This window comes from Poecilia latipinna, unplaced genomic scaffold, assembly GCF_001443285.1.
Source record: "Poecilia latipinna isolate Pla-1442-1.1 unplaced genomic scaffold, P_latipinna-1.0 Scaffold1105, whole genome shotgun sequence".
In the NCBI taxonomy this organism is placed as follows: domain Eukaryota; kingdom Metazoa; phylum Chordata; class Actinopteri; order Cyprinodontiformes; family Poeciliidae; genus Poecilia; species Poecilia latipinna.
The window spans coordinates 119,058-136,076 of NW_015113721.1; the positions used below are offsets into that span (position 1 = coordinate 119,058).

Here is a 17,019-nt window from a genome sequence, read left to right on the forward strand (position 1 = left end):
TGGTGCTAACGGAAGGAGGGCGGGGCGCGGGGAGGGCGAGCGACACGCTTTTAGATAGATTTTTACCCAGAATGCAAATGGAAAAAACCGTGAGTGAAACGGTGACTGGGACTGACTAGTATATATTCCATTGAGGGAAAGTTAGTTTCACATCTGCTCAAGAACCCGCCTGGTGGTTGAAGAAAAATCCACATATAAACCGGAAAATACAATATATGAAAAAAAACACTGAATGCTCTCTGGTATGAGGAGGCGGGCCAGATCCGGCATTGTTCAGGGGGCCGGACCAAATGACGTGGCGGGCCGGATCCGGCCCGCGGGCCGTAGTTTGGGGACCCCTAGGTTAGATAGTCAAAGATAAAGATTGTCTAACAGACATTCCCAGATACGACAGTAGTGATATGAGGAAAGTACAACCTCTTCTAGGGTTTACTAACCTGGTAAAAAACATACCCATATTCTACACTTTGCTTCATCTAGATGGTCTGGACTCTGCTATTGAGAAACAATTGCTTCCCAGAGGCAGTGAAGTAAAACTTTTGGATTGTGAGGAAAGTGAGTTTTGTTTTCAGCTCCACTCCCCAGTCCGGCTCCCGTCCAAGAGGAAATCAAAATATGAACAAAGAAAACAAAGCGGAATGTTAATGATAATCACTTCCTCTCTGCTGCCTTTCATCTTCAGCCAGGAAACGCTGAATTTGATATGAACATATATACAATCATTTTGTCTGTGCCCTGAGCGCTGGCTCAGCCCGTCTTACCCCTCGTGTTTCTCTCCCGTCAGCCATTTCTCCAGCCACTTTCTTCCTCCAGTTGTGAAAATGCCCATAACATCTGTGCAGCCGGTCTTCCAGGGTTCATGGCGTTTATCTTTGTTTTTTCCTATGCAGCGTACGGTCAGACATTTCTCACAGCACATTTTAGTTTGACCATAAAGGTTGCCGTCCTTTGCTTTAACTCAAAAGCTGCTTCATAATGTCCATACATGTAAAGTTGTTTATTATTCTTTGTTCTCTTGTAAATTTACAGTAAATCCATTACTCAAAAATGGCAGAACTTTATGTGGCTTTAAATCTATTCCTATAGGTTGAATGTCAACTGGGTTCAAAACAAACAAAAAGTTGTAGTTTTGATGTTTTTTTCCATTATATAGACTTTTTTAATCCTATCTCACCACTGTGTAATACTGGGAGGTTCTGGCCTTAACCAAGCATACGTTATACAGTTTTTCGCAATCAGAAGCAGAACTCTGATCAAGTATTTGTCTTTGTTGATCATGTCCGAGGGACATGCATGCAGGTCACTTTGGGGATGTAAACTGCTCACACTGAAGTCTGATTGCTGTCACATCTATCAGTAGTTTGAACAATCATGCAAACAAAATTCCAGGAAAAAAATCTGAATTTAGCAACAAGATCTGCTGTGTGTACGTAGCCAATGTCATTGATATTGACCTCCTGTGTCCTCCGTGTTTCACACCAGATCACTTGGGTCTGTGTCCAGATGCTGGCCACACCCTGCTTGTTCTTGCTGTTTTTGGCCTTCACCCTTCCTCAGTGTGAGATTTTGCTGCACCTTCCCTCTTGTACCACCAACACTGAGCACACAGGTCCCTCCCATTGTGCAGAATGTCAACAGGCAACCTAAGCCATGTATCACTTGCTGTACACAGAACAGTTGCATGTATTGACCTGCTATTCTTGATTGCACACTTGTCTTTAAACAGCACAGGCATTGTTAAGGCTACCTCACTTTGGAAGCTCTTCACATAACAACAAATCAGAAACACAAAAACAGCAGTGAGGGAACAGTAGAGGTGGGGGTGTTTGAGTTTTGTTTTGTTTCTGTGGTTATTCTGATGGAAACTCAGAGAAGTAACACTCCAGTGAAGAAGGCAGGGATCACCATACTGACAATGCCTCATCACCTGGATGAGACTGAACGAGATGTTATCAGAATTTACCTAATCATTTGGTCTGGATAGGAATAAGAGCAGAAAGGAATTTTCACACAGTACATCAACTTCCAAAGACCATCACGAGAGCCAGGTGATTTCACAGTGATTCATATCTGAATTGAAACTCTCCGGCTGCAGAGAAACATGAAAGTAAAACTTGTTTCTGCCACTTTGCGTTTACCCCCGAAATTTCTCCCCAAAAAAAGCTAAATATTGGATGGATTTTAACTGCAAAACAAAAAAGATAAAAACTAGAACATTTTATGTTCACTAATATTCCAAGTGTTTGCTCAATACTTTGTGTAAGCAGCTTAACCAATCCCAACCTCATCTCACCAAGCTTGGCTCACATGTTTTCAGGGTCAGGTTGGTAGAACTGTGATTGTAGATAGTTTTAGATCTTACTGGAGATGTTGAGTTGGATTTAACTCTGGGATTTGGCTGGACCAGCTGTGTGCTTCAGATCTCTGCTGAATATTAGAGCTATTCATCATTTGTCATGATGAATCGTCACCTCAGGTCCCTTTCTAGAGTAGATAGGATGTCATCAAGAACCACTCCGTATCTGAGTCATACTCGCTATTCAGAATACTCACCGAGTTTCTTCTGCAGAAAGACATCCCTACACCATTCCCACCTTCTCACATCTTTTAAATGAGTGTAAATGGTGTGGAAGGTCCTGCATGTGTATACAGGTGTACATGCTATACACAGAGCTAAAAAATATTTATTCATTGACCATCAAAAGCCAAGCAGGAAGCTTTAAGAGTGTTTATGGAAATACCTGACCAGTATTTCAGAAGTGCATTTGTGAGGTCAGACACTGATGTGGGACCGGAAGACCTGGATTTAGTTTCTGCTCTTATTCATCCCAAAGGTATTCTATTGGTCTGAGGTCAGGAGTCTGGTCAGGCCAGTCAGATTTTTTCCCCACCAAACTCCTAGGTTTAATTGTCTGGAGCTTTAATGGAGCTCTGATTGGTGCAGTCATGTTGGAACAGGAAGGAGTCATCCCCTAAGTGTTCCCTGGACCAAATCCAGACTGATGTCTCTACTGCTTTACTGGCTGCATATTTTACACAACTCCATCTCATGTTTTGTGTTGCACTTCATGATTTCAGGTTTTCATGAATCTGCTCAGCCATAGAAATCTGTTCTATGAAGTTCTTGACCTAATCTAAAGGGTATAAGAAGTTTGTGTGTTTGCAACCACAGACTCTGAAGAAAATTGTTAACCTCTGCTCACTTTGATCTGCAGCATCTGCTGACCCAGCTCTGTGGGTCTACCACTTCATGGTGGAGTATCTGTCATGTCCAATCATTTCTACAGTACTTTGTCACAATACCACCAACAATTGAACGTGCAATATATTAAGTCAAGAAATTACAAGTGTCACAAGTGACCATTCTGGAATTCATTGATCTCTTGAGTGCTACCTGTTCTTCTACAAACTTTTTAGAAGCTTTCTGCATGTCTGGCTGCTGCATTTTCTACACCTGTGGGTGTGGAGGTGATTGGAAGAACTGAATTCAATGATTCGTAGGGGTAGGTGACCACTTTTACCAACAAACTGTATCTTAAGGACACGTTGACAGGTTCAGCATGCGCTAACATGAATAGCAATCCGTAGTTACGAATCAGTTTAAACTCTGATGACTCTTTAAAAAGAAAAAAAGAGTCTGTGCTGAAGTTCTTTAGTTGTTTGGGAAAGAACCCAGCAGAGGCCCTGATGGACTTCATTAACTTTATCTCTGCATCTGTGCAGAGCACTACAGAGCAGAGATTTATTCCCTCACACGTCTTTTTTTCTGCTGATAAGTCCAGTTTAGATCCCTGTTAGGAGGCAAGGGAGCAGCTGTCAGAGTGGGTGGAGGGCAGGGAGGTGGAGGAACAGAACCCTCAGGATTTTACATTTGTTCTTGGTACCACTGAATAACATCATGTTTATTTAATGCAGCTGATGACTAATTACTCTGTACCTCTGTTTATTTTCTCTCCCCCTCAGCGTCGCTAGCTGCGGCTGGTTCACAAGTTCACTACTGTCAGCACACACTCACACACTCATGTCTCTTTTTTGGCTCTTGCTGCAAGGACTTTTATCTTACAGTGACCCAGTCATCATGAGAGCTCACAGGAGAAAGTCGTGGCATGCGCTCTCCTTTGCATGTGTGTGTTTCTCCTCTCAAGTCAGTAAACCTTCAAAGTAATGAGCAGCAGTCAGCAGCTATGAGTTGGAGGATGTCAGTCCTGTGAGTGAAGAGGAACAGAGTGCCACGCTCTGTATGATGTTTGTTTCTTTGATCAGTTGAACTAATTAGGTGTGTTTTATGTGTGAGGTTGGGCTACGTGGACCACGCTGAGGAGTTGGCCTCCAGGTTCCTCCAGTGCTTCCCAAAGAACCGGCTGTCAGCGCAGGCGGCCCTCAACCATGAATACTTCAGCAACCTTCCTCCACGGCTCTGGGAGCTGCAGGACAGTATGTAACTCCTAATGTCTCACCACTTTTACACACTGTTACACTTCAGCTGTAAAGCACTGCACTGCACAAGAAGCACAGAGTAGAAGAGTGTAGTTGAAGACAAAGGTTTATTTAGGTACTTCAGGATTTTAACAGTCAGTTTCATAATCTCAATATTAAGTTTTATTGAGGTACAGTAAGAAAAATCAATGGAAACAAGTAATCAGTGAAATATAAAATTACATGTATTGTTAATCATACTATTGACAATGTACTAATGACTGAGTTAAAGAAGAACTTAGAAATCTAATGACCAGCAAACATGGATTCTGGTTCTCACCAGGATTTTACCACTTTCGTCTAGTGTCAGTATTTAAAATCGGTCTGTTGTGTCACTCATAGAAACAACTGGACTTTGGTTCTGGGGTGCTTCTTGGTAGGGAAAACAAACAGCTGGTGTTCTAAACCAGGACGCCACACAGACTGTCAGTTCTGGTCTGGTGGTTCCTCATGTTCCTCAGATTTGGTCAAAGAGGTTTTGACTTAAAGAAAGTTGGAGACAGGTTGAAGGTAAAAAAAAAAAAGGTATCTTGCACAAAAGTGCACACAAATGTGCAATTGAAACCATTTATCTCCACAAAGTGATCAGTCCTGCCAGACCCAGTGGGACTGAACTTCTTTATGGGTTTTCTGGTTCCTTTTCACCAAATCTTCCTGGATTGAGGAAGATTTGGCAGCATGTTCAGGAGAGGAATCATCGAGAGACGCTGACCTGCTGAATATTGATTTTTAAAACTACTTTCTATAAACCAGAGAAAAACCGAGTTACTACAGACAGTTCAAATGTGTTTCATGACTCTTTAAAGAGAAACATTTGATAGCATTCATTCACACTGCTACAGTTACTATTTCAGTACTGCACATTTGAAAACAGAATTTTTTTGTGACAGTTTGCTCAGTGAACATTGCCATGTTTATGCCTTTTAATTCAAAACATCACATGCAGTGATGAATTGTGGGTACTGCACTTCACCAAAGTCCACCTTGATTCTGTCTTAGCCCTCCCTTCTTTCAATGTTCTACATGTAAACAGGGCTGATTGACTGAACTCCATCCATTCATCATCATACATCATTATGCCATTGTGGCCATGAGGGAAAACAGAGACAGACAGGACAAACAATCATACACACACCTGTGGTGAATTTAGAGAGACTAATCAACCTGACAGTCATGTTTGTGGGAGGAAGACGGAGTACCTGGAGAGAATTCACACATGCACAAGGAGAACATGCAAACTCCATGTAGAAAGAATCAAACCCAGGACCTTCTTACAGCAAGACAACACTGCTACCAACTTCACCACTGTGCAGCCCTGACTGAACTCATAAACTAAAAAAAGAAAAACACAGCTAGAAAGCTACACAGATTATGAATTTGGTCCAACTGACTGAAATCTTAGAGCTGAGTAACCACCTGGTGGATCATTTTGTTTGGCGTTTAGTATTTCTGTCTGAGCGTCATTTTTGGCTCCAGGGTTAGCAGGTAAAGAGACTGACAGTCACACAATTGCTCTCTATCTGTTCCTTTTTTCTTTCTCTCCGCTGCTTTGTGCTTTGGTACAGTCCTTTCCTTTTGTGTTGAGTCTTCACTCTGTACTGGTCTGTCTGTCTGTGAGGAAGACAGCCAGGAGCAACCTGGGCTTGTTTTTTGATCATGCACAGAAAGCCGGTCTTATCATGCGGATGCCGTTGGGACAGTAAGCCCAGCCGGTCCTCTGCTGGCTCCTCCAAGTGTTCTCGGTTTGATTTTCTGTCTTCTTGACTGGTTGTTTGCCCAGAGAAAAGTACACTGAGGCTCTTTTTAAATAAGCCAGGGCTCTGAAATTTCAGAAACACACAGCTTTTAGCTTTTACCACTCGTAGCTTTCAGCATGCCTGGGGTTTGGAGGCACATTTCCCTTGTGCATTCTGAATCTCAGAGTTAGAGGCTTTAGCCACGGCTTCATATTCAGGTTTTATTTCAATTAATCCTTCAGAATTGGGTTGTTGCATCAAAGTATGTCAGACATGACTACCTATCCATATTCTTTGACACGCTGCGCACACACATTAGCAATCCCTTAAGCTGTTATTCATTAGCTCAGTGAAAAGCCAGCTCAACAGACCTGAGTGTGCCACCACTGACAGGGTGGTAATTTTAATTGGAGAATTCCATTTTTAATTCCCCCCGATTAGGATTTTTCTGCATTATTAATCCTGTTATCAGCTCCCAGCAGGCTGTCATGTTGAAAAAGAAGCAGAAAACAGCGGTCACTGACAGAGAGGCAGGAAGGAGATGGCTCATTTAGATTTTTGTCATGCTCACTCGCTCCTGTTTTCCCCGCTCTGCCTTCATCTCACTGTGTTCTCTTCAGGCAGAGCAGCAGAGCAGAATGAGGAATAAAACCGTTCCCACAACCAGGACGAGAACGGATCAAACCAAAGTACCTCGTGCCTGTGTTTTCCCTCTGCCTCTTTGTGGGGATGGATGTGTTGAATTGTTTCAAACAAACGGCAACGTGAGATTAAAAACTAGTTAATTACTCAAATGGTGAAGTGGCTGCAGCAGTGGGACAGAGGAAAAAGATCTGCTAAAAGCGATTATTTGTAGGTAGTCATTTATTCCACCTGAACACAAAGAAAACATCCAGTTTGATGTTCCAAATGGATTTTAATTCAGAGGAAAGAAACAAAAGCCTAAAATAACAGAAAAAATAACTGATGATTTCTGATCAACTAAGTTGAATTGATCATTTGTCAGTCATAGGTTTTTGTGTTTAAATCTTGGTCGGAGTTTCTATGTAAGAAATAATAGTTATTAAAAAAACAGCATTATTACAACATGTCTATAAGTTTGTTTGTTTTTTTTGTAAATCCTTTTAGCTGATCATGTTGCCTTCTATCCAGTGTTGGGCAATGTTGAAGACGGTTGCTATCTTTAAGGGGTTTCCAAAGTGTGGCCCAAGAGCTACTTGCGGCCCACTGAATGATTGCTGATCACAATGCTGGAATGAATCTGGGACATGAATGCTGGGACATGATGCCAAGTCATGATGTTAGCATCTTGGTGGAGAAGTGAAGAATAATCAGTTGTTTTTCTCTGAACTGCCCAGCAGCCAATAGAAACATCCGAGGTTGTCTGACTGCTTTCATGTGAAGCAGACAGATGAACCGACTTATTGTTTAAAGAAGGCCAATATAAAGTCAAGTAAATGTCTCATGCTCTCCATAAAGAAATAATCTTCTCATTTCTCATCCCTGCTATGTGTTATCATGTAACCCAGAGTGATTATCATAAACAATGCCTGCTTTATTGAAACCATAAACCTCTTTGAGCTCCAAGCTCTGGGGATTGGACTGTGACATTTTCATTTTGATCGGAGTGTGACAGAGTGGGTGTCTGAGAGTGGAGGGGCCGAATGCTAAGCCTGGGATAACAATAGGAAGAGCAGTTTCCTATTGGATGAGGATCAGCTGATGTGGACCGAGAGCAGAACTCCTCCAATCCCTCTGCTCTAAGTTTGTGAAGAACATCAGCTCTTTTCACAGTGAATGATGAGGATCAATTTCTCCCAAATGGAAATTCCAAGCTGAAGTCAGGAAGCAGTGATTAAACAGGTGCAAATAAATGGGTATCTTTGACGTATCAGTGATGCTGTTGTCTATTTGAAGCACTCTCTGCTCTGGAGACAGTAGGAGACCGTCCAGATCACTGTTGGACACCCTGAAGCCTTCCTCTCATCAGCTGAACCTCTCAAACTTAGAGTCTTTTATCATCCAGAAAAACTCTCATTTCAGCTCAATTCAAATTCAGTTCTGGATTTCTATCAGATGGACGTAATCATTAAATGGAGATAGATGAGGAACATTGTTTTGAGTAGAGCTGGTGTTGCTCCAGTCTGTTGTGATTAAAAAGAAAGCTTACTAGGACAGAAACAGAAAATCTCCTTATTTACAAGACTGTCATCAACTACACCCGTGAGACATGGATCATGATCAGAACAACGAATCTTCCTCACTAATAGCTGAAATAAGATGGATGGACCCTGCCTGAGAGAGGCAGAGGAGCTAAACTTCCCAGGGAGTCTTGATAAAGACCTGCTGCTCCTCCACATCAAACGGAATCAAATGAGGGGTTCAGGCACCTCCTGGCCTCTCTGTGGAGGATTTGTGAGCATCTACGTGTGGGAGGAGAGCCTGGAGCCGACCCGGGCCTCACTGGAGGGAATAGATATCTCTTTTGCCCTGGCAACGCCCTGGGATCCCTCACATTTAGTCAGTGTGTTGCTAGGCAGAGTGATGTCTGGGTTTCCTACCTTGGCCTCTTACTACTGAGATCCCAACTCAGATAAGCAGAAGGCACTGGACAGATGGACGGATGGACTATGAGCTCCATGTTTCTGTGAGCCTAATAGATGGAATGATGAAATGACACCATGAGTGTCATTTCAGTTTTTTTCTGGCACTAGCATTTTCAGCAGGAAAAGTCCTAAAGTCGAGAATCAAACTCTGGACAACTCCATTGAAGACTAATATTCTTTATGTATGGGGCGGCCGCTCAACCTGAAAACAAAACCCCTGGAAGGTTTAATGAGTAAATGTGTCTTTGTTCTGTAAAATCCTTTAATCTCCAATGCAACCATTCAGCTGTGCGAAACGCCTGGATGGATCTAGCCCCGTCTACGAGGCACAGCTTCTCCTCAGAGCTGCAGCTTCAGCCTCACAGAGCAACCCTCCCTCACTCAGCTCCTTCAGACTAGACAACAGTAATTAGCAAGCACCTGACGGAGCTGTGCATCTGCTGAGCTCATTACAGGAGTTTCTTCTCAGTGAAATATTGGTAAAAACATTGCTAAAGGGTTAATTGAGGATTGATGTGGTGATGACTTCCTGAAGGAGGAGTTTTAGAAAAAATATGAATTTTAAAGAGACAGGCCCAGTTTCAAGGTGTTAAATTACAAAGTCAAGTTTTTTTTAAGTCATACTGGGTTTGGGGATCTTTCTCCATGGAGTTTGTTCTCTCTGGGTACTCCAGTTTCTTCTCAACACAACTGTTAGGTTAAGTGGTTACAGGTTCTTCCCTGCCTCTTACCTCCATGATTGCTGGTGAAATGCAGCAGCCTCCCACTGTGACCCTGCAGACACAAGCAGGTGTAAACAATGGATGGATGTTTTTTTCAAATGCTTGCTTGGAAAATGCTTTTCACTTCCAGCCGGCTCATGTCTAATCTTCATGCATTTGTTCCCCCTGCAGTGTCTTCTATCTTCACTGTACCAAATGTCAAGCTGCAGACAGAGAGCGGGGACAGCATACAGGTGTGCGCACGGAAGAACAGCCACGGAAAGGCATCATCTGGCAGCAAGCACTGACCTGTGGCAGCATCCTGCACATGACTGCCTGACGGGTATGTGCTCATTAGCATGGACACACGCACACACACATACAGAGGTCTGCTGCAACAAAACACACAAACGTAAACTACATCACCTCTGTGGTAAACCTGTATTTTGTACAAAAACTCAAAAAAAAGTGTTTGTACAGATTGAAATACTGCTCATTCAGAGGACCCACAGCTGTGTTTAGATTTTATTATTTATTTTGAAGGTAAGTTTCTTGGTAAATGGCACAGCAGAACTATAATAGTGAACAATGTCAGGTTTTTAAATGGTAAATGGACTGAACTTATATAGCGCTTTTCCAATCATTTTTGACCCCTCAAAGCACTTAACACTAGGGTCACACTCACCCATTCGCACTCACAAACGCTCACATTAATATACCGATACACAGATGGGTAGGCAATTTGGGGTCAAGTGCCTTGCCCAAGGGCACATCGACACGTGGCAGGAGGAAGCTGGAATCAAACCTACAACCTTCCGATCGCAAGACGACTACTCTACCCACACAGCCACAGTCACCCCATGCACATGCCATGTTTCTATTAAGCAATTTTTTTTTTGTTTTACCAGTTATGCACAATTATATAGTCAATGAAAACTCAGCTCCTGTCATTTTATCGGTGTTGTTCGTTACTTATATTAACTTTGCTCTCCATAGCTTTTTATTTGCAGTGTTGGTTGATAATGTGTAATTGATTCAAAAAGTCAACTTGACATTTCAACATTTAAAAAAGAAATGAGGTGTAACCTCCGTTAAACCTGATGTGTTTTAAAGCAGACAGTGATGCGGTGGGGCTCAGTCAGTCCTCTGCTCCCCTCTGGGCCCCAGCTGGGCCATCAGATCTGTGCTCTCTGCACTGAAGCTGTAAGGGAAGGCAGTAAGGGATGGAGGTTTGGGTCTGATGGGAAAGCAGGGAGCTCCATTCTTTTCAGATGGATCTTTCATTCACAGCTTGGATAAAGAGCTGCTATTTGCATGTAATACGGGGTGTGGAGGCCAGGCATGTGGGGGATAATGGACGGTCTAATAGCAGCACTGGGCGGAGGAGAAGATTATCTATATAATCACTGACAGGTGCAAAGCCACGTCAACTCTTCACTGCAGCTTCTGCAAAATATACCTCTATTCCACTGAGTATGCTTAAGTGTGTGTTCCCTGATGTGGAGGGTAATGGAGTTTCTGTGTGTTTGTGTGAAAGGTGGAAGTCACCCCACTGAGAGAGCCGTGTCCTCTCAGCTGCTGTATTTCCATTGAAATCAGCCTCTTTGTCCCGGCCTCATGCTAACGGGCCGGCAGGCCGATAGAGCAGCCGCCTAATCCCTCCACTCTCGTTTTCATCAACACACTGACAGATTACCCATACTCACAGCTGTACCAGACCAAAGCTCAAGCAGAAACTTTACTCTTCTTCTGATTGTTGAGTTCTTATAATATGCAAAATTAACAATTTTACCTTAAACAATGACTTAGGAATTGTTGAGCAATTGGTTTTAGATAATAAGTTAATATTAACTACATTAAAGACAAAACATTTAGTAATTGGCTCAAAGAAGTCTCTTAAATATGATCCAAAGTTAAATTTTTCAATAAATAACACACTTATCAAACAAGTAGCAGAAGCTAAGTTACCTGGGCTCTATTTGGATAACTAACTGTTTCGGTCAGGTGTAGTAATGTACACTCAGGTTTGGTTAAATTTGTAAAAACTTAGATGTTTTTCTGAGCCTGAATATTTTTAGATTATTTGGAAAAGACAGCCTCAGATAAACTTCAGTTGATGCAGAATAAAGCTGTCCATTTAGCATTAATTGTTCGTGCAGGACATTAGTAAATGCCATGCATTCAAATCTTGACTGCACCATGGTATGGTGTTAGCTTTACGGCTGTTCTCAACATGGAGCATTTTTAAATTTCAAAGTTAATGTTTATTTTTTGTTCAAGAACAGTGTAAGTTCACATGGCTGTGTCACCAGACATGCAGTTGAAGGACGTTTTCAAAGTCCTCAGGCAAAAATTAATTTTCCCAAACGCACCTTTACTTACTGAGCAACAAATCTCTCTACCATCAACTTTTACTAAAGCTGAACAGAAGTCAGCTTTTAAAAAGAAGTTGAAAGTTTTTAGGACTAACATTCTTAGAGCTCAACTGGTTAATTATTGTATATTTTATGAATTTATTAACATTTTGTATGAACTAGAATTAATTTGTATTGCTATGCATATTAAATCTGCCATATATTCGAATGATTTTTAATGTGTTTTTTTTTTTTTTTTGTTATTTAATGGACCCCAGAAAGCACACATTACAAACCCAAAGAACTGTAATAACTCTTCATCCCACTGAATGAGCTGAACCGGTTTTGTTTAGAGTCAATTATGTCCAACTGCTGTGTGTTTTCAATTGTGCTTTGAAAGCTGCGTCTTTCTGAGCTTCTGCCGACCATGGATGAAATAATAAGAGTATGTGTTGTATAAAAGGCAGCGGTCTGTTCCTGAAATTTCTCAGATAAAATCCCAAGTACTAATGGTGAGAAGACGGAGAAAATGGAGGCAGGGGTTTGTGGGAGCAGTGCAGGATTTATTTTTATTTTTTTATTATTGTTGTTGTTGAGGCAGTGTTGTATTATTTATACGAGGTGGTGGAGGCAAGCCGCTTCAGACGGAGCGAAGACGGCGAGAATCCCTCCACCCCTTTCTTTTGTGGGTCTTTTCCCAGTGGGCAGGCTTTGTGCTGGCTGGATGGCTGCCTTTGAGGAAACCTGGGCTTCTATTGAGCTGAGAGCGAGGGCCGGGCCCGGCCGGGCCGCACCGAGACACGGCACTACTACAGCAGCACAATGTCTGTCACCACTGTGGTCAGAGAGGAGGAGAAAAGGATGAAGGTGGTATGAAAGAGAATGGGGGGAGGGAGGCTAGTGGGAGTGTTTGATTTTGGCAGGGAGAGAAGAAAGAAAGAAGGTTTTTGTGGTTTAGAAAAAGACGAGCAGAAAGAGATAGGAGTGGACAGAAAAGGGAGGCGGGATGGAGAGGAGAGGAGAGGAAACGAAGAAAAGACAGGTCTCCTTTACAGTGATTCTCTGCATTCTTTTATGTTTATTCATGATTCTACATTATTCACAAGATTAGCTGATGCAACGTGGCTTTCAGGGTACGCAACAGCTCCCGCCACCAGTCCACTCCATGACCACACAGCCAGGGACGGCCGCCCTGTCACTGAGCCTCAGCACACTTCACCACAGAGGGCCTGGATGCAGCATTCACAGGCAGAACGCATGACAAAGCATGAAACCCGCTCAGACAGTCAGAGGTCTGCCAGCCCAAACAGCAGGCTAAGAGCTTTTATTTTGAAAGCAAAATGTGCCAATAAACCTGATTAGAGTTGTTAGAAAAATGAATATTTGTGTCCAGTGTTGGCTGCATTTCCGTTACAGATGTGTCCAAAACTTTGCTGATGTTCTGCTAAAGTCAAAAAAACACAATTTTGCAATTGCGGTGATTCTACTGAATAAGAAATGCATGAAACGGTGAATAGGTTTGTTTACTCAAGAAGTTATTAAAAGGGGGATATTATGTGCTTTCCAGTCTCACGGTGCTGTTCTATAGCACAGTCAAGTAACTGTTAACATAGGTTGTTATAAAAATGCTATATATGTATCAAATACAAATTACATTACAAATTTGACTTTTTAATTAAACATTAAAATTGGGCTTCTGTCTCTATAAAAACTCCTTTCTGAAACTCTACCTTATCACAACATGGCTCCTCTATTTTTACCACTGTTACACTGAGAACTAGCTCCTATGATGAGCTCAGCAGATGTTCAGTTCCACCAGGTGGTTGCTAATTGCTGCTGGCTAGTTTGTAGGAGGTGAGTGAGGGACTGACAGGGGAGGGCTGCTCTGTGAGGCTGAAACTCCAAAGCTTAGAAACTGCAACTCTGAGGAGGAGCCCAAACAGATGAGTCAGAGTTGTTGGACAAACACAACAAAACTGCAATTAATATGAATTTGTCTTTACTTCCTGTCACCCTCCTCATATTTTGCAGCAGTAGTAACATCTTCTTATCGGTCATGTGACTTATGTAATGCAGAAAAAGTGCACTTTTGCAAAATACACTAGAATCAATACAGCGGAAAACCAATCTTCTCCTAGCACAAAAACTTTTGATCAGAAAACGTGCTTTTCTCGAAATTGTTGTGTTGCCATCAAACAAGTTTATTTTCTTATTTCCAATTTCCACAATTTTAAGGTCAGTGGAAACACAGCTACAAACAACAAAGACAGGGCATGATGTTAACGCCTTATCAGTCACACTGATGTTACATGAGAACACCTCTGTCCTAATGACAGTTAAATTAAACTGACTTTTGCATTTTATGTCAACACTTACAACTCCATTGTGATGTTTAAAATGAGTTAATGTGAAGCAGAACATTGACTGCAGTCTTCAAGGATGCATTCAAAGCATATTTCATGTGTGACTGAAATTTCAGTTCACAAGGGTTCTTAGTCTTGTAGAAATTCCAGACATTTCCTGACTTAGCTTTGGTGCGTTCTCACTCCTTTAAATTTATTTTAAAATGGAATGGCTGTTGGCATGTACCTGGAAAATGGAAGAAAGAGGAAGGGAAGCAGGAAAAGGACACAGGGAATGGAGCAAGGAGAACATTCATGCAGCGATACTGAGAGCACGTTCAAGACTTGTTTAGGACAACTGAATTTCTTTATCAAACAGAATTGCACATTTCCACACCTGCAGTGCAGCTTGGGTTTATATTGGCTTGAAGACAATGTCCTGTGTGTGTGTGTGTGTGTGTGTGTGTGTGTGTGTGTGTGTGTGTGTGTGTGTGTGTGTGTGTGTGTTGTTCTGGTCACCTGGCCACGCTTCAAACAGAGCAGCAGCCTTTGTACAGAGAGTCGGTGCAGTCAGCCATCACAGGTCGCTGTCGGGACGCTCCGGCCCTGAAGCATCACTGTGTCGCTTTGAAGATAGCAGCTACAGGCAAAACGAGATCGTACTGTCCAGAATATAGAGGAGACAGCTATTTCTCTCTCCACGTACTCACACACACACACACACACACACACACACACACAACAGCCAAAGGAATCCTCTCTGTGACGGTAGTGTTTTGGCAGGAAGGAAGATAAAAAGCAGGAAAGCTTCATTGCTTTGGAACCATTTCTCTTGAAACTAAAAGCACTATTTGTCCCCTGGTATTTCTACACTGATGTCTGCCTACTAAAGCTGTCACTGCCCCGCACTTCCAAAGTCAGCAAGACAGAAGCAGAATATACTTCAGCTCTGTAGTTAGAAGAAACAGATTTGTGCAGTCCACCAAACGACCTGTCAGGAAGTTTTTCTGGGTAGAGGACAAAGCGATTTAAAATATTTCCCTGCTGTGAGCCTAAGGGAGGGAAGTGGGAAGCGAGGGGGGTGTGGGTTAGGTGAGGTGGGGGAGATAACCGGAGGCATTGCCTTGAGAAACTGAGAGCCTTCTGTAAAATCAGCTGGTTTTACTTTCCTACTGCCGCCTAGAAACACACTTTCATTGCCTGTCAGTAACCCAGGCATCCATTTCATCCTGTCTTCAATGGGAAACTCTGCAAAGGCTTCGGATGTCAGCTGCAACCCTACACTGTGTGTATTCAAGGACACCATCATGTTAGACCTGCAACCCAAACTGATGCAGACAGAGAAACTGGAATGTTAAAGCTGTTGGACATTATTGGTTTGAATGAGGCTTTGCAGTCCAGCCTGGCTGTAGTTTCAGTGGTAATCTGGTATGAACAGTGTCCCAGCTCTTCCTCTCACGAAGAAAACCCCTCTTCCTGTGAGGAAGAGTAGGTTGAATGACTGAACTTACAGAACCCATTTAAAGACTTTAACACCTTGACTTTTGTTCACCCATCCCACCTACCAATATGTACAATGATACATCACTATTAGAGCTGAGCAATAAATCAATAACAATATATATCACATTAGACATGTGATCAATATCAATAGAAAATAGGTTCAATAAAATATTTAATAATTTTGCTGAACATTCTGGAGGATGTTCTGCTGTTGGCAGAGGATGTTTCCTCTGCCAACAGCAAAACAATTAACTCACATGCTCCAGTTACCTAGCAACAACCTGTTGAGACACTTGCACAGCAGCAGTTTCAGGATTTGCCACTGTCTCATCACTGTATGAGTGACAGAAAATGAGTAAAATATCCAGAGAGGAAACTGGAGAAAACAAGAAAAGTTCGGCATTATTTCAGATATTTAACACAATAATAAATGAATATTTATCTATAGCAACTGATACGAAATCCTGACATTGTGATATGTTTTCCAACCATATTGCCCACTTCGTAACATCAATAACTAAATTATTGGATGCTGCAAACAGTGGAGAGAACTTATAGAATTTGCAGTTTGAAGTAATAGAAAAGACTTTGTGGGACAAGGCTACATCCTGGGGTGATGGAATAACGGAGCCTCTTCAGTGTGTCTGAAGCACCATGATGGAGTCATGACGGAGTGTCTGACCTGAAACTTGTGACTTTCAAATCAAGCTGCAGTGAAAACGAACCTCTCCTCTGCATGACGGAAACTGTCAGGACTCTCTCAACATCAGCTCTGACTCGCCGTTGCATCATCACAGAAAAATGGAGTCTATTTCAGACTCGGATTCTGCTTCATGCACATTAGCTCTGGGTGGATTTTCCATAAGTTTGTTTTTTGATTTGCAAAGCTCTTAGCAGGGCAGCAGATCAGGTAAATGTTGCTGTTGTTTTGCTGCAGGCAAAATACTGCTACTAGTTGTGATTACACAAATCATTCTTTTTACAGTAATTATGTCTGTTCAAGCCGCAAGCACATAAGATTAGCAGGGAAGCACTTAGGATAAATAAATCAAATCATTTCTGTGTATTGTCGCTCTGCTGACGGCTTTGATTGACTGGTCAGAGAAGCGCATGTGATGAATACACTCCATCACAGTCAGAGGGGAGGCAGAGTCTCTCTCCCAGTAGCTCCTCTGATACTGATGCAACAGCAAGAGAGAAATATTTGACATCCAGCTACATCCTGACATAAACCATACACCAGCACATGTATTTGATATAGAAAGTGATGCTTTTAGATTATGTGCTGCATAGCTGTCCAT

General features: G+C 42.2%; 1 protein-coding gene across 3 annotated transcripts in view; it reads left to right on the top strand.

Moving 5' to 3' along the window:
• The window catches only part of cdk14 (cyclin dependent kinase 14), a 152,873-nt gene that overhangs the window by 104,140 nt on the left and 31,714 nt on the right, over positions 1-17,019 (top strand). For 2 of the 3 annotated variants that reach the window (XM_015052357.1, XM_015052355.1), the window contains exons 12-13: positions 4,295-4,434; positions 9,712-9,862. In XM_015052357.1, coding sequence (XP_014907843.1) covers positions 4,295-4,434; positions 9,712-9,827 — 256 coding nt within the window. In that variant the 3' untranslated portion in view covers positions 9,828-9,862. Of the gene's footprint in view, positions 1-4,294; positions 4,435-9,711; positions 9,867-16,426; positions 16,439-17,019 lie in introns of those variants that run through there. The other variant, XM_015052356.1, reaches the window with a different exon arrangement.